General features: G+C 49.2%; 1 protein-coding gene across 1 annotated transcript in view; it reads left to right on the top strand.

The window, feature by feature from the left end:
* Positions 1 to 22,605, top strand: part of KCNQ3 (potassium voltage-gated channel subfamily Q member 3) — a gene marked incomplete at its 5' end in the record, with an annotated part of 290,070 nt that overhangs the window by 222,359 nt on the left and 45,106 nt on the right. The window contains 5 exons of the mRNA XM_081258408.1: positions 9,574 to 9,664; positions 11,293 to 11,419; positions 15,392 to 15,564; positions 20,890 to 21,045; positions 22,115 to 22,225. Of these exons, the coding sequence (XP_081114534.1) occupies positions 9,574 to 9,664; positions 11,293 to 11,419; positions 15,392 to 15,564; positions 20,890 to 21,045; positions 22,115 to 22,225 (658 nt within the window). The remainder of the gene's footprint in view (positions 1 to 9,573; positions 9,665 to 11,292; positions 11,420 to 15,391; positions 15,565 to 20,889; positions 21,046 to 22,114; positions 22,226 to 22,605) is intronic.

The following is a 22,605-nucleotide window of genomic DNA, read 5'->3' as shown; positions in this document are numbered from 1 at the left end:
TTCAAGGCTGTGATGCCCAGGGTATAGGCTGCTGTTAAATCATCAAGGATGTTTGCATGGAGACCTCATTAGAGAAGTGGCTGTTAGTTATGAGGATTTTTGCTGCCCTGTGCAATCTCTGAGCTATGAAGACTGGGATAAAGAAGAAGATAAGGAAGATCCCTTGATTTGTCACTCCTGTATTGTAGATGAGAAACTGAGGTTCAGAAGAATAAACCTGCCCCAGATCATCTGGTTTCTAGGTGGTGAGCCAAGATTCAGATCCTGGTTAACTAGTACTGGTTATCTATTACTGCATAACAAGCTACCACAAAACTTAGCAGCTTAACATAACACACGTTTATCATCTCAGTTGTGGGTCAGGAATCCAGGCATGGCTTACCTGGGTCTCCTGCTCAGGGTTTCTCACAAAGCCTCTGATTAAGGTGTCAGCCAGCGCTGGGGTCTCATCTGAAGGCTTCACTGGGGAAGGACTCTCTTTCAGGCTCCCTTTGGTAGTTATTGGAAGAATCTTGTTCCTTGAAGGCTCTTGGACTGAGGGTCTTGGTACCTTGCTAGCCATTGGCTGAAGGCCACATTGAGTTCCATCCCACGTGGGCCTCTCCAAGATGGAGGTATGAACAACTTGCTTCATCAAAGCCAGCAAAAGAGGGAGTTTCTGGTGGTCTAGTGGTTAGGATTCAGCACTGTCACTGCCGTGGCCTGAGAACAGAGATCCCGCGAGCTTCACAGCACACCACCCCCTCCCAAAAAAACAGCCAGCAAGAGAGAGTCTACTAGCAAGATGCCAGGCACAGTCTTTTATAACCTAACTCCAGAAGTGACGTGCCACATTTACTGTATTCTGTTGGTTAGAAACTAGCCATAGGTCCCAGCCAACTTTCTGCAGAGGGAATTAACCACATGTGTGCATAGCAGGAGGCAAGATTCACTGGGGTCATCTTAAGATCTGACTGTTACACTAGATTCCAAAATCTTTACTCCTCTCCTTTTTGGTACTGGTTACCAGGGGAGCATGGTGGAGGCTTGCACCATGAAGAAGAAGCTTAAAATATAACCTCACATCACTTTGTAGCACCCCTACCTTGGAATGCTTTTGGATGTTGACTAAAAATGCTTTGTCAATAACAAGGCTTTGCAGATACGCCAGTCCCTAACACCATGCCTGACACACGGGAAGCACACTGCAGATGATGAAATGAATGCCATTGAATGGGGAGAGGGGATTGGGGGCCAGATTGACTTTAACATCTCAGGATGTATCAGAGATATGGCTTGTTCTGGAGAGGAAAAAAGGAAACATCCAGAGTTGGACTGTTTCCTTCCACGGGCTTGGTTCAGTTTCCCACTGTGTCTGCCACTCAGCATGGCCCAGGAGTCCTGCTGGAGCCGGAAGTACAGAGCTCATGACTCCTGTCTCTAGCCTATGGGGGAAAAGAATGTGACCAGCCAGCCCTAGGATAGCATCACCTTTATCAGGAAGTGTAAAATGAAAACCAGGGTACTGGAGAGGGCATGCTGGTGGCACTGTTAATGGGACTGTTGTATATTTCAGCTGATGATATGAGTGTGGAGGAGGTCAGAGGCATGGAACAGAACCGCTTGGTCTGGAGAAGGCTGATAACCCTGTCCCCAGGCAGAAGACTCCAACCCTCCTACCTCCCAAAAATAAATGTGACCTCCTTTAGGAGGGCTGGATGGATCTGAGAATACTGACAACCAGGATCCCTGCAGAAATAGACAAGTGATGACTCAGACTTGGTATAGACGGTGACACTCAGACATCTTCTTGCCAGGGCTTCTTCCAAGTTCTAGTTGATTTCCCTATTCTAAAGAACAACTCAGGTCTGAAGAGATGGCAAAAAGTTCCATTAGCCACATGGCACTCAGCCATAGGCCCGACCCATCCAAGCTCAAATTCACTCCTGCAGTAGCTAACACGAGTTGGCCTCTGTGCTGTGCCAGGCACGGTGTCACATAGCCTACGAGCATGGCCTTGTGTGCTTCTCATGCACAACAGCCCTGAATTAGGAACTGTGGTCATTCCCACTTACAGATGAGGAAACAGTCTCGTAGGTGGTAAGTGACAGAGTTGAGATCTGAACTCCTGAACCCAAGTCTGTGCTTCTCTGAAAGCTCCTCCAGGCCCTCCTGCCGGGGCGGGCTGGAGGCCTGAACCCACAACAACTTCCTTTACAGGCCTTTTGGATCTTGTAACCCACTCATTTCACAGATATATACACTGAGGCCTGGGAAGAGGAAAAAGCTTCTCCAAGTGCCTACAATGAGTACACAACAGAGCTAGAAGTAGAACTCAGGTGTGTGTAGCTTCTTCAGAATCGCTTGGGCTGGGCACTGAGATTCTAAGAGGCCTTGGGGCTGACTCAGAGGGAATAAGAAAGCCCCTGACACACAGTGGGTGCTTTACCTCTGGGGAATTTCCATGGGGGATCGGTAGGATCCTGATGTGGTCTGAAGGCTTGTAGCTTCTGCTGGCGAGCAAGGGTCAGAGTGGTAGCTGAAGATCAGGACATGTGGGCTAGCTGTGACCTCAGCACACCTGCCCTGTCAGAGGGGTCAGTTCTGCTGCGCCTGGCTAGGGAGCATGATTCTACACATGCCCGTTTAATGGCACACGGATCGGGGGGTGTAAGGAGGAGAGTCCAGTGGTCAGCCGCCATCTTCCTCCCTCAGTCTAGGACCTTTGGTGAGCTGCAGGTACTCGAAAGATGCCTACCAGGACCCAGGAACCAGCCGCAGTCTCAGGGAACTACCTGGAAATTGAGCTTTTCTCCCCCAAACTGGAGTCCAGAGGAGAGGGGAAGCTGAACCGTGAGCCTCAGCCCTCCCACTCTCTGGCTGGCTCTAACCTGGCCCCATTCCCTGCAGAGTCTCACCCAAGTCCCCGTGACCACTCTCAGCACAGGGTCCGGTCCCAGCAGCACTGCTCCCTTCCTTCCTTTGGTGACCCCGCTGCCTGAGCCTGGAAGCTGTATTCGTCATCTGTAAAATGGGGGCACAGATATAACGGTGACAATGCCCCTGGCTGGCGTTGCTGCTGTCTGGGGTAAAAGAGAAAATGATGTGCTAAGAAAACAACCAAGTAAATGCTGGAGTTTTCACCCTCTTGGGCTTACTTTGAATGAAGCCTGGGAGAGGATATTTGGCTGTGAAGCCTTGTCCTGATTTCCAGCAGGTCCGGCTTTGTTCCGTCAGGGGACGCCCAGCTCGGGTGAGAAGAGGTAGGTAGGAGATGGTGTCTGGCTTAAGGGTATGTCAAGACCCTTGACCTTAACTGGCCTCGTTGGCAAAGACAGCCAGGGCCCTACAGACAGAAGGACAGCTGTTGACTCTCCCTAAGACTTCAGCAAGTCCCAGGAAGGGGGTCGGGGAGAGAAGTGCTAGGTGAGGAGGAGAGGGGAGAGGAAAAGAAATCAGGGGAGGGAGGGCAGTGAGAGAAGAGTGGGGTGAAGGAGACAGCCAGGGCTACAGAGAAGGAAACCACAGTGACAGAGGAAGTAACAGAATAATTGGTGAGACATGGGGAGAGAGAGAGAGAGAGACAAAACAAGATGAGAAGGGAAGACCCTGGCTAGCCACACCTATCTGGCTTCCATCTGTGACTCATAATTTGGTCCTCCTCTCTGAGATCAAGTTCATATCTTAAGAATAAACTGAACTATGCAAGAGACCAAAGGGTGTTTCCCCTTCTCGGGTGAAAGAGGGCTTCCCTGCTGCTTTTCGCTTTATAAATTAATAATTGTTTTCAAATCCCAGCAAGTAAATTCCCCAGGTTGCCGGTACTTTTAATTCCTGGAGATGCCAGGAAGTGCCACGTTCCGCCAGGTGTTTGCTGCCCTCTCCTGGCTGAAGCCCGGTTCTGCGTGCCCCCTGCAGATGGGAACCGCAGTGAAACTGCGTTTTGGTGACAGGTTAAGGATGAGTTATCCCCTCACCTGGCTCTAAAATCACAATTGGAGCTGAAGAGGACTTAGGTCTCTAGCCCCAACCTCTCCCCTAAGCTTTAGACTTGAATTTCGACCAGCCTGCTGAATATTTCCCCTTGGACCTCAAACGGCAGGTGCGCAGCGGAGCTTATCTTTGCTGTCGTCCTGGCCCCGGGGCACATACTCTTGAAGTCTAAGAACACCGCATGGTCCACCCTGTCACCCACCGACCCCCGTGAGCCTCCAGATGCTCCTCCTGCCCAGCCTACACATCCCAGTGGTCGCAAGTCCCTCTGAAACTTCGGAAGGATTCTGTCTCATGGAACCCCTGTCATCTCTGCAGGTCAGTCCATGACAACAGCCTCCTGACTGTTGTCCTGTCAGAGAGCAGTCTTTCTAGACATGGGTGATACAGGTGTGGATACTGATGATGATATAGATATAGGTAGAGATGACATGGATGTGGATATCGATGGTATAGATACAGATACAGATGACATGGATGTGGATCTTGATGATATAGATACAGATATAGATGACATGGATGTGGATCTTGATGATGCTATAGATACAGATAAAGATGATATGGATGTGGATATCAATGATATAGATACAGATATAGATGACATGGATGTGGATATCAATGATGCTATAGATACAGATAAAGATGATACGGATGTGGATACTGATGATGATGTAGATATAGGTAGAGATGACATGGATGTGGATATCGATGGTATAGATACAGATACAGATGACATGGATGCGGATCTTGATGATATAGATACAGATATAGATGACATGGATGTGGATCTTGATGATGCTATAGATACAGATAAAGATGACATGGATGTGGATATCAATGATGATATAGATACAGATAAAGATGATACGGATGTGGATACTGATGATGATGTAGATATAGGTAGAGATGACATGGATGTGGATCTCGATGATGATATAGATACAGGTAAAGATGATATGGATGTGGATATCAATGATATGGCTATAGATCTAGCAGATATAGATGTGGATTTTGATGATATAGATACAGATATAGATGACATGGATGTGGATCTTGATGATATAGATACAGATATAGATGACATGGATGTGGACCTTGATGATGCTATAGATACAGATAAAGATGATATGGATGTGGATATCGATGATATAGATACAGATATAGATGACATGGATGTGGATCTTGATGATATAGATACAGATATAGATGACATGGATGTGGATCTTGATGATGCTATAGATACAGATAAAGATGATATGGATGTGGATATCAATGATATAGATACAGATATAGATGACATGGATGTGGATCTTGATGATGCTATAGATACAGATAAAGATGATATGGATGTGGATATCGATGATATAGATACAGATATAGATGACATGGATGTGGATCTTGATGATATAGATACAGATATAGATGACATGGATGTGGATCTTGATGATGCTATAGATACAGATAAAGATGACATGGATGTGGATATCAATGATGATATAGATACAGATATAGATGACATGGATGTGGATATCAATGATGCTATAGATACAGATAAAGATGATACGGATGTGGATACTGATGATGATGTAGATATAGGTAGAGATGACATGGATGTGGATATCGATGATATAGCTATAGATATAGCAGATATAGATGTGCATATTGTTGCTATAGATACAGATATAGATGACATGGATGTGGATCTCGATGATGATATAGATACAGGTAAAGATGATATGGATGTGGATATCAATGATATGGCTATAGATCTAGCAGATATAGATGTGGATTTTGATGATATAGATACAGATATAGATGACATGGATGTGGATCTTGACAGTGATATAGATACAGATAAAGATGATATGGATGTGGATATAAAAATAAATAAAGATGATACAGATATGGATATGGCTCTACCTACAGATGTAGTAGATATAGATCTTCTGCAGAATAAAGTCCAAACTCTCACTTGGCCAACAAAGTTGTTCATACCCTACTCTGGCTTGTCCCTCCAGGCCCATCCTGTATCCCTTGCCTTCTATTCCAGCCACAGGACAACTGCTCATCTCTGAAATTGTTTTTATCCATTCTCTGAACACATATGGGTTCTTCCTAAGTGCCAGGCTTTGGGATAGTCACTGGGATACAGAGAGGAGCAAGATAGTCCACCCTCAAGGGGTGGAGCCTCATAGACCAAACACACAAGTGCAGCCCAGACATCATTTGAAGAATGGGGGGTGAGGTGGGGCTCTATAAAAACTGGATGCACTTGGTACAGATTCCCATCCACACTCTTAGCTTTCTGTTGCTGCATAACAAATTGCCACTAACTTAGTGGCTTATAGCAACACATGTGAATCGTCTCACAGTTTCCATGGGTTAGGAGCCTGGGCATGTCTTAACTGGGCCCTCCTCTTGGGGTCTCACAAAGCAGCAGTCAAGGGGTGGGCTGGGCTGTACTCCTTTCTGGAGCTTGGGAGTCCTCCAACTCACCTGACTGTCGGTCCTTGTGGTTGTAGGACTGAAGTCCCACTTTCATGCTGGTTGTCAGGTTTCATGCAGAGCTGCTTTCAGGTCCTAGAAGCCACCACAGTTTCTGGCCTTGTGACCCTCACAGACCTTTCCCAACATGACAGCTCACTTCAAGGCCAGCAGGTGATTCTTGCTCCATTCAGCTAAGATGGAGTCTTATCTAAAGTAACATAATCACAGACGAATCTATCCCATTGCCTTTGCCACATAATGAAACCTAATCAAGGGAATGACATCCCATCACCTCCACCATAATCTCTTGTTAGAACCAAGTCGAAGGTTCAGCCTGCGCTCAAGTATGAGGATTATACAAGGGCATGGCTCGTTTGGGGTCACTTTATGGCATGGTCACCATGCACACACCTCGTAGACTCTTCCCAAGATTCACATACATTTCAAGTACAGGAGTGTGGGTCGAGTCCCAGAATCTGGCTAAGGACTCTTGTTCCTCCTGAATTAGTTTCGCTGTGGGACATCAAGCTTTCCCTACCCAGGCCACAGGCTCTCTAGCTCCATGTTCAGTGCCCGGTAAAGACAAAACCACTCCATAAGGCCATGGTTGATGATTGGCTTTGCAGGACCACGAACTTGTAATTTTAGCCAGTCTTTTTCCTAACACCCCTTCAGCATGTAGCCATATCCTCTCCTCTTTGTCATTCCCAGCCCTCAAGACCAACCCCCCATCTCCTATTTCTGGCTACTTTTTCTTACTGAGAGGTTTAGCAGTCTTGTGCCTTTAGGGTTGCAACTTCCACCTCAACTGGATCAGTAAAATGTTTCACTAGGCAAAGGCAGTTCCTGCCCTAGGATGAATTCTCAAGTTGGGTGTTAAGATAGTGTGCTTTATTTATGACACAATGCATGCAAAGGATTACAAAATGATAATGGGTTAGGATCAGTACTGGAATAGAAATGCCTTAGGGTGCTCTGTGATCCTGAGGGAGGGATCACATGAGGAAACCTGCAGGCAGCAGCTGGGAGGCTCTGGAGGCAAAGCCATGACCGGCACTGTCAAGGTATCAGCAGGAAGACGAAAAGGCCTGTGTGGGGAGTGGGCAGGGAAGGGGAGAGTCTAGACAGACACCAGTAGGGTAAGAGAATCTGAGGAAGTGCTGTGATTCAGTAGGGTCCGCCTGGGAGTGGGAGAGCAGGAAGAGATGAGGCTGTGAGGAGGGCAAAGCCAGGTCATAGAAGGCTCACACCCCTTGCTAAAGGAGAAGATTGAATGGGGTTTTGTGTCCACAATGCCTAAGGGTCCATACTCCAGGTCAACACATAAAATGGGCAATGACCTGGATAAACTGAAACATATGGTCAACCCTAGCTAAGCCTCAGATATCTTTCCAACCCTTTGGCCACAGCCTCTGGGATGCTTCCAGTGTTGTATTCCCAAAGCATGTGGTGGACACTCAGATCATAACCTCAACCACACTCTTGTGTGATTATTTGTGCTCTGTTTCCCCCACTGGACTAGGAGAAATGACGGCTAGGTTTTATTCATGTTTGCACCCTTAAAGCCACCTCTCTGCCTAGGACAGAAGAGGCATTGATATTAAATCACAACAAAATAATAGCTAACATTTAATGAAGGCTAAGTATCTGTCCGGCATTCTTCTAAGCCCATGACATGGATTATATCATTGAAAAATTGAGAACACTAGCACTTTTCTTGGATTCATTTTACATATGAGAAAATCAGGATGCATAGAGGTTGTGTAACTTGCCTAAGATGACACAGCATGAGAGGAGGAAGAGGATTCTAATCTTGATCTTATCTCCAGAGCCTTTGAATGAACAAAGTCAAGTCTTGAGAGAACAAGAGTATGGATTTGTAGAATCGTCTAAGAGCACGTTTCCCAGAGCCTGTCCAGCCAGTGATGCGTGTGTGTCTGGGCGAGCACCAGGCATCATTTGCTTGATCTTAAACAGTGGAGCGAATGACTCTCCATCCATTATCTCCTGTGGTCCTCGCAATAACTGTGCTCTCTAGGCAGGTTCGTTATTCTCGTTCTATGGATGTGATCACTGGGGTTGCCAGAATCCGTGAGCTTCTCAAGATCACATACCAGAGCCTCTTTCTAGTCCATATCTTTGGACTCCAAACCGTATGGTCTTTTTACTGACAACACAGTTGTCCTGATGGTAATGATTCCTTCTGATGAATTTCTTCATTGCTAAAATGGGAATGATCTTATATACCTTGGGAGGCGATTGTGAGGATAAATGAGCTGATAGATGTAGCAACTGCTCCCTGAAGAGTGGTGGTGGGTGTTGGCGTTGTTACAGTTGTCACTGTCATCATCCTCATCGTCATCATCACCTGAGAAGATTTGGGATGAAGAGTACGCAGATTCGGGCTTCCCTGGTGGCGCAGTGGTTGAGAGTCCGCCTGCCGATGCAGGGGACACGGGTTCGTGCCCCGGTCCGGGAGGATCCCATATGTCGCGGAGCGGCTGGGCCCGTGAGCCATGGCCGCTGAGCCTGCACGTCCGGAGCCCGTGCTCCGCAACGGGAGAGGCCACAACAGTGAGAGGCCCGCGTACCGCCAAATAAATAAATAAATAAAATAATAATAATAATATGAAGATATGGTGACAGATGCCATCACCGAATTTATCAATCGTTGGATGAATTTGTCTTTATTCTAAGAATGTTTTCATATATTTGAAAAACATAGACCTATACGTGCAGGACACATTATTAACATATTCATAATCCTGTTGATTTACCAAAGCTTGCGGTAACTTTGGGTTTTCAAGGCATCTGCAGCCCTCCAGGGCTGGGACCCGAAGATCTAATTCAAATTCTCACTGTTTCCACTAACTAGCTGGTAAAGTAAAAGTTATGCACATTGCTTCACCTCTCCCAGCCCTGTTTTCTTTAACTGGAGCAGTCAGTCCTACCTGCCTTTCAGGTGTGTTTTGAGGTTAAACGGGGTAACGGATAAAGCACACACCTATGTCTAACGGATGCTGTAGCTTCATCCTGTCTGACACCTTCCCAGTCTTGCCTCCGCACAATCCAAGACTAGACACTTCCTTAGTTTCCTTCTTCCTTCCCCTCTAGGTTCCTGATTGTCCTTGGGTGCTTGATTCTGGCCGTCCTGACCACCTTCAGGGAGTACGAGACTGTTTCCGGAGACTGGCTTCTGCTGCTGGTGAGATGGCGCGTGCACCGTGCTGCTGTGCTGCAGGGGTGGATGCTCTGGTGGGACCGCCAACGATGAAGACACGGAGGCCCTTGGGTGCAATTCTGCCCAACCAGTTTTGGTTTCCTGGAGTATCTGGCCAAGTCCAGGCCCAGGAGAAAGCATTGGTGGATCAGTTGATGAGGTCTGCTGGAGGCACAGGTGGAGCAGGGAATGGCTGGCCTGTGTTATTCCAGCTTAGAGATAAGGGGACATAAACAAGGTCAAAGCAAACACTGATATTCACTGGTTAAATGATAAAATACAGCTTCCCAACTCTCTGACAGTAACACAAAGGCATGTTTCGTCCCAACCCCTCCTCTGCTTTTCCTCCCTAAACCCTGAGGATCTCTTCCTTCAAGGCCAAGCAACAAATCCCATTTCTGCATGAGCACTCCAGGACCTCCCTTCTGGGCCTCTGCCTGTTTTTACTCTCCAGTCTGTATCCCGTGGTGTAACAGAGAGAGCGTGCAGTTAGAATTCTCGGGCAAGTTACCTAACACCCCGACTCAGTCTCCTCCCATCCTCACCTAAAATATGTAGCAATGTACGGTGAGGGGCACACGCTGATAGGCTGGTTGCAGCCTCCACACCCGGCCAGGAGGAGGCTCCCAGGAAGGGCTGGCTCCTTCTGCAGCCCTGGACAGCACAGGCCAGCTGGCCTTTTGAATGACCACAACTTCCTGGATTAGGATTAGCCCACCTCTCTAGGGTGAGGCCCCACCCTCTGCACAGGGAAGGGATGCCAGCCCCCAATCAGGGTTTACGAAATAGCAGAACCTTTGCCTCCCACTGAGCTAAGCACATGTCCGTGGTGCCGGAATCAGCAGGTTCCTTCCAAGGGCAGGTGTTGACAGTCTACAGAGCAGGTCTGAAGCTAAGATCTGAGCAGATGACTCCTGGGAAGCCATCCAGTTCCAGGAACTAAGTTTCGAGGATTGCTGCAACTCCCCAAGGGCCCCAGGGAGGTCACCAAGCAGTGGAGGCAAAGGTGTCTCCATCTGATCCACAAAGGAGGCTCAGGAGGGAAGATGCAAACCCGCTGTCCCGGGAGACGCCATAGCATGGTCCTGACGGGCTCAGAGCCTGATCACCTGCCTGGGATTCCTTCTTTGCCACTTTTGGCCTTGAGACATTTGTTCAGCCACTCCTTGCCTGGCCTTGGTTTTTCAAAATACAAGATGAGGGTCATATTATAAAATACTTCCCATGGTGCCTGGCCCAGGAGCTGTGCTCAGTAACCATTGGCCACGATTAGCAATACCAGGGACCAGACACTGGCTGGGCAATATCATTGATTCCTCTCCTTCCAACCCAACTGAACTTCTTGGGGGCTTTTAGTACATTAAAGGGATTTTTTTTAATGATCCATTAGAACAAAAACGTAGAAAAATGGCTTACTATTAGAGACAGTTAGCACATCAGAGTAAGACAGGAACTGCCCCAAACTGAATGGAGGTGATCAGCCTGTCCTACCCCCTCTACCACCGAACCAGCAACAACAGAAATCCAGCTCTTCAGAACTTCCGGACAGAAATCGCTAGTTCTGGACCACTGGGTCCCAGTTAATGTGTCTCTCCACATGTTCTTCAATGCAGGAAACATTTGCTATTTTCATCTTCGGAGCCGAGTTTGCTTTGAGGATCTGGGCTGCTGGGTGTTGCTGCCGATACAAAGGCTGGCGGGGACGACTGAAGTTTGCCAGGAAGCCCTTGTGCATGTTGGGTAAGCCCTGACCCCGAGCCCGGGGGTGCCTCATCCCCTTCTTTTGGTGCATTATTTCTCTGAGGCAATTTTAAGCAGACGCTGTTCTTCTGGGAAACCATGCAGCATCTTGGGGGCCCGCCCCGCCTCTGACCCTCCCTTCAATCCTCCAGCAGGTGGAATTCCTGCCCCCCGTGGCTTCTCTTTATGATGAGTCCGCAGGGCAGGAATTCTTAAGGCTGGTGGGGGACACTCTCAGCATTTGGATCGTGAAGGAGCCACAGCTCATTGCAGGATGTGAAGCAGCTCCAGTCCCTGGACTAGTAGCACCCCAGTCACTGTGACAGCCAAAATTGCCCGTGCTGTTCCAGACTGGCCATGGTGGGGATGGGAGGCGTGACACCATTGCTGGTTGAGAATGACCTCTGTAGGGCCGCAGAGGTAATTCTTCCATTCTAACACCCAGTCGGGAAGAATCTAGCACCTGTGACCCCCTCGCCACCATAATGCTGTGTCCTGACCCACCTTGCTTTGGGGAGGTGTCATGGAGACCCCTCCATCCAGGTGTAGGCATTTTGATAGCAAAGAAGGTGGAAACTCTCCCACACACCTATTGGTGCACCCCACCATGTTCCCATCTGAAGATCCTACTAAAATCATACAGGACGTAATCTACCTGCAGTGATGGTTAGGAGTCTTGGAGCTTCGACTTCCTAGGGATGGTTAAAGTCAGAGGATCATAGAATGTCAGGGCTGGAAGGGACCTTCAAAAGCGTTTGGTTGAAGATGCCCTCCTGTCTGATGCTCCAGCCCCCTTTGCAGCAGCCCTTAAGTGGTCTCCCAGACTCTACTTACATACCTCCAGTCACGGGGCGCTCACCATCTCTCGAGGGTATTCATTCCATCTTAACTCCTCTGACTCTCTTCAGATATTTGAGTTCAGCCATCCTATTCCTCCTCTCCACTCCAGCAGTCTCCTTTCATTGGGAGGAATGTGCTTAGCGGCTTCAACTCCATCTTATAACCCATCTTCTTAGCATCATAGACCGTCTCCTCTGAGCTGCTGTTTATTCCTCACTCCCCTTTTAAAAAGTGACCTGCCGTGACTGGACACAGCCCTGTGGGTACAAATGACCCAGCCAGGGAGGAAGAGCTGGACCCCTCCTCTGTCCTAGGTGCCAAGTTCTCTCTGTGCCTCCTGGGGCTGTGTTGCCGCGTTTGCAGGTTGCCTCACACAAAGGACAGGTACCACCCTCACTGTCGGCTGAAGCCTCTCTTCCTTCTTCCCATTTGCTGCTGAGGTTGGAAATCTGAGGATTTTGTTTATTGCTTAGAATTTTGAATGCAAGGAGGGTGGGTGTGTGTACGCACGCGTGCACACGTGCAATTTTGGAGCACTTTGTAGTTATTGGTTTTTTTTCACATTTTTCTTCTCTCTTCCTTTGTCCTCTTTCCATGTCTCTCTACCGTGTCTTAGTCCTTTACAGCTGCTGTAACAGTATACCACAGACAGGGTAGCTTATAAACAACAGAAATTTATTTCTCACAGTTCTGGAGGCTGGACCTCTGAGATTGGGGTGCCAGCATGGCCGGGTTCTGGTGAGAGTCCACTTCCTAGTTGCTAGACAGCTGTCTTCTTGCTGTGTCCTCACATGATGGAAGGGGTGAGGGAGCATGCTGGGGTCTCTTTCATAAGGGTACTAATGTCATGCATGGGGGATCCACCCTCATGACCTAATCACCTCCCAAAGGCCCCACCTCCCAATGCCATTACACGGGAGGTTAGGACTCAACATATGAATTTGAAAGAACCCAAACATTCAGTCCATGGCAGCCCCCAACTCTCCTCCCCTTCCTCTTTCCTGTCTTTCTTTCAAGTCTTAAGCTGACTTCTTTTTGGGGTGACCTATCCAGAGTGTGTGTGTGTGTGTGTGTGTGTGTGTGTGTGTGTGTGTGTGTTGGCAGGGGGTGAGGGAGATGACTTTGTGATCGACGGTGCCCAAATTCAGAGGTTCCTGCCAAGTTAGAGGATGTCATAGCATATGGAGCCCGGGCCCCTCCAGAACAGGGGCGTTCCCCATGGAACTGTTTCCACTATTCCAGGATTGTACCGGAGCTCCAGATCACGTTCCCCTGCCGGCCTTCCTGGAGAGACGAGGCTGGGCCTCAGCATCCACCATCCCTGCTGGCTTCTTTCCTGATGTTGCTGCATTTTCTGTTCTACTCCTCTCAACTTCTCCCATAACGTGGCCCCTGTGGGAAATGTTGCTTTTCTCTGTGTGTCTGACAAGAGGCTGGTTATCACGTCCACACATATCATGGCCTCCTTACTCAAAGCAGCCTCAAACCCTGCCATTTTGGGTGTGGATGGGTCCCTCTGGGCCAGAATTTGCTGTCCTGTCAGAGTGTCATAGACTTAAGTCACATTTACCCTACACCTAGGTTTTGTCTTCTCTTTCACAAATGTGATAAATGGGTATCTTTGCACAGATAGACTGAGAAGCCTGGCCAAGGATATAGACATATTGGTATCCAGGTGTCTGAGCCCTACTTTTTCCCAAAGCGTAGGCACACCTGGGAGATACTTTGACGTGGTGGAAGGGGTGCCAGCTTTTTTGGCAGACGTACCTGGTGTAGATCAAGGAGCCTAATCCAAGCTGGGTGGCAGCACAAACAAAGATGTAGAGGTGTGAGAGGACACTGTGGGCTCAGCAAACTATACATGCTTCTAGAAGGTTCCCAAGGGCCGGATCACAGAGGATTTTCAGAAGTTTGGACTTTGCCCAGTGGATAAACATTCCTACAATGTGTTCCTTGGAATCCTGATGCTCTTGCAAAAAAAAAAAACAAAACCAAAACAAACAAGCAAAAACAGTTCAGACAGGTCAAAATCTTTTGAGAAAGGCTGGACTTCATTGGTAAAATTGAGAGCCACAGGGCATATTAGCATATTAAGGGCTCTGAGAAGTCCTCCAGTAGCAAAACCTGTTTAATTGAATTTTTTTCAGATTTACTTGATCATGGGATCCTTTTTACTTGCTTAGCCCCCTGCAGTACAGTGGGGAGATAACAGATCCGGGAGCTGGGGGGAGGGCATTGAAGGGAATAAGGAAGAGACCAGGGCCCTCTTTCTTCCATCCTCAGCCATTTAACTTCAGGAGCCAGCTTGGCCCTTTCAGAAGTGCCCCATCCCCTCGGCCTCTGCTTCCAGTCACAGCTCTGGTAGACGTTTCTAGGTCACCTCCTGACAGCAGCATCCCACTTCTGGGGTGGGCCCCATGTTTTCCCACAGTCTACCCCAGGGCCTTCTCTGAAGCTGAGGGAGGTCACAGGCAGTGGAGCTCGCGAGTGTGGGGACGTTACGACCCCCTCAGCCAGCAGGGAACAGGATCTGGTGGACAGATGGCCCAGCTCCCATCTTTCAGAGGGACAACAGTGGGAGGTGTTCTGCCTACAGCTCAGAGGCTCCAGCAGCGGCCTTGACAACACCCCTTGCACTGGCCTTTGCCCTGCCCGCCTCTCCCCTCACTTCTGCTTCCTGAGATCATTTCTCATTAAATCACCCACAGCCTCGACCCTGTCTCAGGGGCTGTTTGCAGGGGAAACCCACAGTAAAGCAGCATCTGAGCTTCAGGCTTCACCTCCACCACCTGGGCAACCCAGATCCCTTCTCGGCCAGAGAGGGACCCCCGAGTGCCACCCCTGGAGGGCCTTGGAGCATCACTTCCCTAGGATTTAGAGTGAGCGTTGGAGTCCAGCAGGCCTCCTGCCTCCAATCCCAAGTCGGCCACATCCGGCCGCGTGGCCCTAGGAGGGCATTCACACTCAGAGCTCCTGTTTCCTCACCTGTCACAGGAGAACATGAGTCATGTGCGGTCCATGTCACGATTTAACACAGCAGCGTTTAGCGCGTGTTCGTCCGCCACCGACTGCGTGCGACGGCCCCCGTGCCTTGGCCTGACCTCTTTTCCCCTCTCCCCTGCCACCCTCCAGACATCTTCGTGCTGATCGCTTCTGTGCCGGTGGTTGCCGTGGGAAACCAGGGCAATGTCCTGGCCACGTCCCTGCGGAGCTTGCGCTTCCTGCAGATACTGCGGATGCTTCGCATGGATCGGAGGGGCGGCACCTGGAAGCTCCTGGGCTCGGCCATCTGCGCCCACAGCAAAGTAAGTGTCGCTGCGAAGGGGACAGACCGCGCTGGCTTCCTGCCCACCTAGGCCCATCCGTGGCATCTCCTCCCTGACAGCATCCCCAGAGGGTGGTTGTCCTGTCCACTGATGATGATGATGATGATAAAGATGGGGGGAGGAGCAGCAGCAGGAAGGAGAAGCACACACAGGTGTGCTGCAGCCAGCAGAAGCAGGTAGACCTGGGCTCAGGTCTCAGCCCTAGCAAATGCAAACAACTTTGGCCAAGTCACTCAACACTCTTTTTTTTTTTTTTTTTTTTTTTGTGCGGTACACGGGCCTCTGTTGTGGCCTCTCCCAATGTGGAGCACAGGCTCCGGACGCGCAGGCTCAGCGGCCATGGCTCATAGGCCCAGCCGCTCCGCGGCATGTGGGATCCTTCCAGACCGGGGCACGAACCCGTGTCCCCTGCATCGGCAGGTGGACTCTCAACCACTGCGCCACCAGGGAAGCCCCACTCAACCCTCTTTGACCTCAGTTTTTCCTCATTCCTAAAGCAGGGATGATAATGCCTGTACCTCTGGATTGTTGAGAGGATGAAATGAGCTAATGCAAACCAGCATGGGATGGGAGGGAAGGGTTCTGGAATCGACAGACTGGTTTGAATCCAGACTCTATTGATGTGACTTTGGAGATTTCCTGTAACCCCTCTGGGTCTTCTTTCCTGCCATTTATAAAATGGAAATGATAATGCGTTCACCTCAGGGTGAAAAGCACTTAGAATACACCCAGTTCATTGATGTGGTTCAGTTGCTATTTTTATTATGTAGCCAGAAGCATGGTGCCTAGAACTTAGTGTTTGATACAGATGAGCTCGCCCCAGGGGTCAGGCACTGTTCTCACCCCATTTCAGTGCTAAAGAAGCAGATCTGGAAAGACGAAGTGAGCTGCCCACCATCACAGACCCAGGCCGTCTGGCTTCAGAGCCTGTGTTCAGCGATTTGCTGCTGGTCGTGGTGGCTCTTGCCTCTCCAAGGGAGATGAGAAGCTAGGATGAGTGGGACTGGGCCTGATCTCTCCCAGAGTCCCACGTGCTTGAGCAGGTGTGGAAACCCAGGCAGGCAGAATCCAGCGTGTCTGGAGCTGTCTCTGTCATGCTCCCTGTGTTTCTTTCCTATGGTTAGCCCAAACCTTTGGTAGCACTTTGTGTTAACATCCCTGCCTCAGCTGGACCCTGGAGAAATGAAGGAAAAAACTCTGAGTGGCAGGAAAAACCTCGCACTCCGAGGCCAGTTCAGGAGAAATCGGAGTGAAGGAGCCCTGGGATGGGTGTTCTTCAGGGGATAAAGCCAAAGCTACCTTTGTCACTACAAAAGCATCTTCTTGTGCCAGGCTTGGTGGGTACAATGTGCACGGTTGGTGCCCTGGCCAGGCTACCTTTACCGGGAGGATGTGCTCAGCCCTCAGCTGCTATGAGAGTTAGCTGCTCATATTCCCAGCTGTCCCCTTCTCTGGAGACATCCAGGAGCGCTGCCTTGCCCAGGAGCTTATATTGTTCTCATCTTCCTTCCCCCACATCAGGGAAGCACACAGCCAGTGACTAACTGACACAATTACATTTCTTGCGTTGGGACCAGCCCTATGGTGCAGTTCACACTCCAGAGCTCCCCGTGGGATCAGGGTGAAGGAGGCTCCAGCAGAGAACCCATCCTTGCTGAGCTCTTTCTCCTGCCCTGTCTGGTTTCTTTCACTCCCTCTCTCCCGAGACCCTCCCTCAATCATCACATGCACCTAAGTTTCTGTCTCAGGCTCTGCTTCTGGGGAACTGCACCAAAGGCAGTGATCCTGGGGCAAGTTGCCATTGGAGAGCTCAGAGTTTCCCTTATATGTGTGAACAGCACCATGCCATCCCCACTTGGCAACCCCAGAACGCCTCCACACAGCTAACTCCTGGGTTCTTCCAGCTCAGTGCACACCCAGATATGCCGGCATGTCATCGTAGAATACAGGAGCTCAGGAGTCAGACAGCAGCTCAGGGCAAATTTCAGCTCTGCCGCCTTCCAGCCGTAAGGCTTTAAGAACATTGCTCTGTCTTTATACGAGCTTCCCCCGTGGTTAAAATGTGAATCCTTCCAGCAGCTCACATAAGCAAAGGTACATGTAAGTGCCTGGTGAATAATAAGTGCTCATTCCTGGTAGCATGGATTATTTCAAACATGCACTTCTTCATGAACATACAAGTAAATACATAAAGAAAATGAAATACAAGTTTAAAACACCCAGAGTCTCTCACTGGAGGATGCAGTTTCTTGCCATACATGTTTTATTCCCCATCTGTGCCACTTCTGGCCACAGGCTCGGGAAGGGTCAGGGCTTTCTTTTCAGAGTTCTTTCGTCACCCGACCTTCTATTTTGTCTTTTATCAGAGGACTTGTCAGCAATACCTAAACTTGTCTCCGTGGAGCTGAACTGATTCACAGCTCCAGTGGAAAAATCAGGGCTAAAAATGGCTGGTTACAGTCCTTGTCCTGGGTTCCTTCAGATTAGAATAGGTGACAGTTGGATGTTTGCTATGTGATTCCTGGGAAAAGATGGTCCACGACACTGCCAGACCCCACAACTGATGCCAGGCGGGCAGAACTTCAAGACAACTGATGCCAGGCAGGCAGAACTTCAAGTGTGTGGTAGGAGACCGCAGGCAGACAAAACAGCTGCTTGGCAAGCTCTGTATCCCATCCTTCCCCGCAGCAGTCCCACTAGACGAGCCTTCAGCCTTTCCCTGTGCCGTAGCTGCAGAGCGGTTATAGGGCTGGCCTTCACTTCCGGGGCAGGCAGTGTGTTCAGGAGGTAAGCACTTACCTGGATTTGAGTCCAGCATTTACTAACTGCAGGAGCTTAGACCAGCTCCTTCTCTGAGCCTGGTGAATAGGCACTTACCAATTCATTTCTTCATTCATTCATTCAGAAAACGTGTTCTCTGGGCCAAGTTCCATGCTTGACTCCCCTGGAGACTCAGAGATGAAGAGTGACGGGCCCATACAGGGTTACACAGGGTTAGACTTTAAAGTTAACGCTCTTACCAAAGTTAGGATCGGCCGGGCTCTGCTTCCAGAACAAATAAGTCCTGGAGTCTCTGTGACTTAGCACAAAAGATGTAGGTGTCTTCTCACTCACACAGTGTCTCATGTGGGCAGGGTGGTCCTCATCTGTCTTGGAAATGAGCCTTGAGCCACCAAGTCAAGGGAAGGGGAGCCCAGAGCATCCTCTAGAACGAACTTAAGGCAGGAAGTAGCTCCCATCACCCCTCCACGTTGGCTGGACCCCAGGCCCTCAGCCTGCACCTGACTGCAGGGGGGCTCAGGCGTGTGTTCTGCCACAGAACTGCTGGCAAAAATTGCCTCCAGGTAGAATTACCTTGACTAGCCTTTGAGATGACTGCAAGGCACAGAGTGGGGACACATTTCACTCCCCAGTGAGGACCTTTATACCAGCTCTTAATCCCACACAGCCAGTGCTTCTGTGTGCACATGGACAGCTGTTTCTCTGCTTAAGCACCAGATGAAACTTCTGACTTGCATTTGGGGGCCAGAGGGTATGAAAAAGCTTAGGTATGCTAGAATCACACTTAACAGAGCAAGAGGGTCATGCTCATACAGCCACTGGGGAAGGACGATCCAATTCATCTTTTCCTTCTCGAGCCCCCAGCGGGGCAGACACTCATGGAGGGGAAGGGCTGGCTGGATTGCCTGCAGCATCTCAGCTAACCTCTCTGCTGTAAAGTCACACAAGTGCACTGTGCACGTGATGCTGTGGGGAAGGTCAGGCCTCTAAGCAAATGAGCATAAGACAGTGTTAGAGATTTAAAGTTTGTTTAGAAAATAGTGAAGGAACTGAAAGAAAGCTAGAAATGAACCCTAGCTCTAGCTGGGGGAGCAAACATCCAGAAAGCTCTCATAGTGGAGGTGACGTGAGTCTGGAGATGACTCAGTGCTCTCTGGTTGGTCCCATGGGGGAGGACAGAGGACCAAGGTGAACAGAGGCACAGAAGCAGGCAGAAAGCAGCCCTGTCAGCGAGACGCGATTCACCCCTAAAGCCAGCTGGCTGGCCGCAGATGGTCAAGTAGATGAACTCTATCGATATGAACAGCTTCATTCTCTGTGATGACTCAGCAGGAATGACGGGCCTAATCTCCAGGCTGTGTTCGCCCATGACTTTGACTTTCTTCTGCCCAACCTACCACAGTAACCACAGTAACCCTTGGAACTGGAATAGAACGAAAGGCGTAGAAAGCACCTCAGGGACTGTCATGGTCAGGATGTTTGAAACCTCAGTGGTTTGCCCATCTTTGCCATATCTCTGCACCATCCTTACTATGCCTCAATGTCTTCCTTTAAATCAGCTTTCTCCTGTTTACGTACATGTCCTAGGCTATCGTGCGGTAATATCCACGAAATAATAGATTTTAGTGTAATCTGTGCTAATGTGTAATATGGTCTAAATCAGTAGGTGACCACGTCACATAAAAAAACACCTATCTGCATTTGAAGTGTCTGTGGCACTTTCTGGAACTCTCTGGTCCAGTCCCTTCATTTTAAAAATGAAAAAAAAATAATAAAAATTAAAAAATAAAAATGAAGAAACTGGGCTTCCCTGGTGGCGCAGTGGTTGAGAGTCCGCCTGCCGATGCAGGGGACACGGGTTCGTGCCCCGGTCTGGGAGGATCCCACATGCCGCGGAGCGGCTGGGCCCGTGAGCCATGGCTGCTGAGCCTGCACGTCCGGAGCCTGTGCTCCGCTACGGGAGAGGCCACAGCAGTGAGAGGCCCTCCTACCGCAAAAAAAAAAAAAAAAAAAAAAAAGAAGAAACTGAGGCTGGGGAGGAGGGGTCCCAGAGTCACACAGTCAGTTAGTGGCAGGGCTGCGTCCCTGTCCACAGCTCCATCCACTCTGCCAGGCTAGCTCCCCATGGCTGTCCATCGCTGTCCCAGTAGAAATGAGCTTTGTCCTTGCCCTGCCCAGTCCTGTGTAGGATAGGCTCTCCTGAGTCCCGAGCCTTGTCTCAGAGGCAGTGGCCAGTCTCTCCTGCCTTCTTGCCTCCAGGGGAAGACCCTTGAGCTGTGATATAGAGATCACAGAAACCTTCCTCTCCTCCTAGAGCTATACACTTGTTCTGTTAATGATGAACATGATGACCATATTACTGATCCTATTTTACAACGATGGGAGAGGAGGATCAGAGAAAGTAAGTAACTCGCCCATGTCACAGAGCTGGGCAACCTGGACTCCAGCTCCAGTGTGTCTGCTTCCAACCTCCACCCAGCCTCCACTCAGTGACCCCTTCCCTGTCTCTGCTTGCTCTCCCAGGAGCTCATCACCGCCTGGTACATCGGGTTCCTGACGCTCATCCTTTCTTCATTTCTCGTCTACCTGGTTGAGAAAGATGTGCCGGAAGTGGATGCCCAAGGAGAAGAGATGAAAGAGGAGTTTGAGACCTACGCGGATGCCCTTTGGTGGGGTCTGGTGAGCTACCACCTTGAAGGCTGCCCGGTGGGGATTGTCTGTTAGGGACAGAGGGAGATGGAGGGCGTGGCATGGATGCGCTCGGTCGGGCAACTGCATTCTGCAGCCACAGGAGAGAGGAGCCCTCCTCCATTTCTGAACCTGCCCCTGGGAGACGCCCCCTGCAGGGTAGGCCCTTGGAAGGGGCTTTTCCCTAGTGTTTATAAGAAGTCAGAGCTCTCAACAGTCTGGTCCTATGGTCACTCAGGTACCTTACCTCATTCGTCATAGGCTGTCATCAGCCAGGCCATGCTGTGCAAACAGACACAGTGGCAGATGTAGATGTGTGTACCCAGACCCTCAAACACACCTAGAGACACACGGCCCCACACCCACAGGACATGTGGTACTAAAGCATTGCTCTAAGCACTTTACATTTCTAAATATTTTAAGCTGAAATAGCTCTTATTATTAGCCCCCTTTTAAAAATGGGGAAACTGAGGCATAAAGTTGAGTAAATTCAAGGACGATCTGTGAGCCAGTTAGTGGTTGACTTGGGATTTGAACTCAGGCATTTGGCTTCTAGAAGCCACACTCTTAACTGGTCCGAAAGCCTGCCTTCCATGTTCATAAGTACATGTGCGCTGATAACCTGCACATGTAAACGCACACAGGAATATTCAACTCATACCAGGACAGATACGGGCAAAGACCTTAGCCATGCACACATATACACACAATACATATGAATACACCCACAAGAGCACATATATTTAGAATCATGGCTATACACAAAATCACACATAGGCAAATATACACATGAATGTATATCACATGCACATGTTTGCAATTATTGAAATATTTGTTGACTGATTGACTATAGGGAAGAAATCCTTAACTTAGAAACAGGTGTGGTCTCAAGGCTCCCGTAAAAATTCGCCGGTACTTAGCACCATCTCTCCCGTGGGAATCTTATTCTAAACGGGAACAGCACCCTGGTCAGTACAAAGGCTTATAGGTGAAGCTCAGCTGATACATCATTAATTTCCTCTCCCTGAGAAGCCACATGTCTGAACTCTTCTCTCTTCAGATCACACTGGCCACCATTGGCTATGGAGACAAGACGCCCAAAACGTGGGAAGGCCGTCTGATTGCAGCCACCTTTTCCTTAATTGGCGTCTCCTTTTTCGCCCTTCCAGCGGTGAGTATCTCTGGTGTTCTCCCTCGTGTGATGGGCAGGACCCCTCACCGCCTGGCCCCAGCTCAACTTTCCAGCCTCATCTTCCATCGTCTCATACCTTGAATTCCAGCTCTATCAACTCAATAACCATCCCTGTAGCATGGTTTCCTGTCTCTCTGCCATAGGCTGTGCTGATCCCTTTGCCAGGAGTGATCCCCCCAAACACCTACTCCTCTTTCAAGACCCAGTTTCTTTTTTTTTTTTTTTAATTGCAGTATAGCTGATTTGCAATGCTGAGCCCATCTCTGCTGTACAGCAAAGTGACTCAGTTATACACATAGAGACATTCTTTTTTTAAATATTCTTTTCCATTCTGGTTTATCACAGGATATTGAATATAG

This window comes from Mesoplodon bidens (assembly GCF_964165515.1).
Source record: "Mesoplodon bidens genome assembly, chromosome: 16".
Lineage (NCBI taxonomy): Eukaryota > Metazoa > Chordata > Mammalia > Artiodactyla > Ziphiidae > Mesoplodon > Mesoplodon bidens.
The sequence above is the reverse complement of the archived record's forward strand: the minus strand, read 5'-3'. Positions and strand labels throughout refer to the sequence as shown.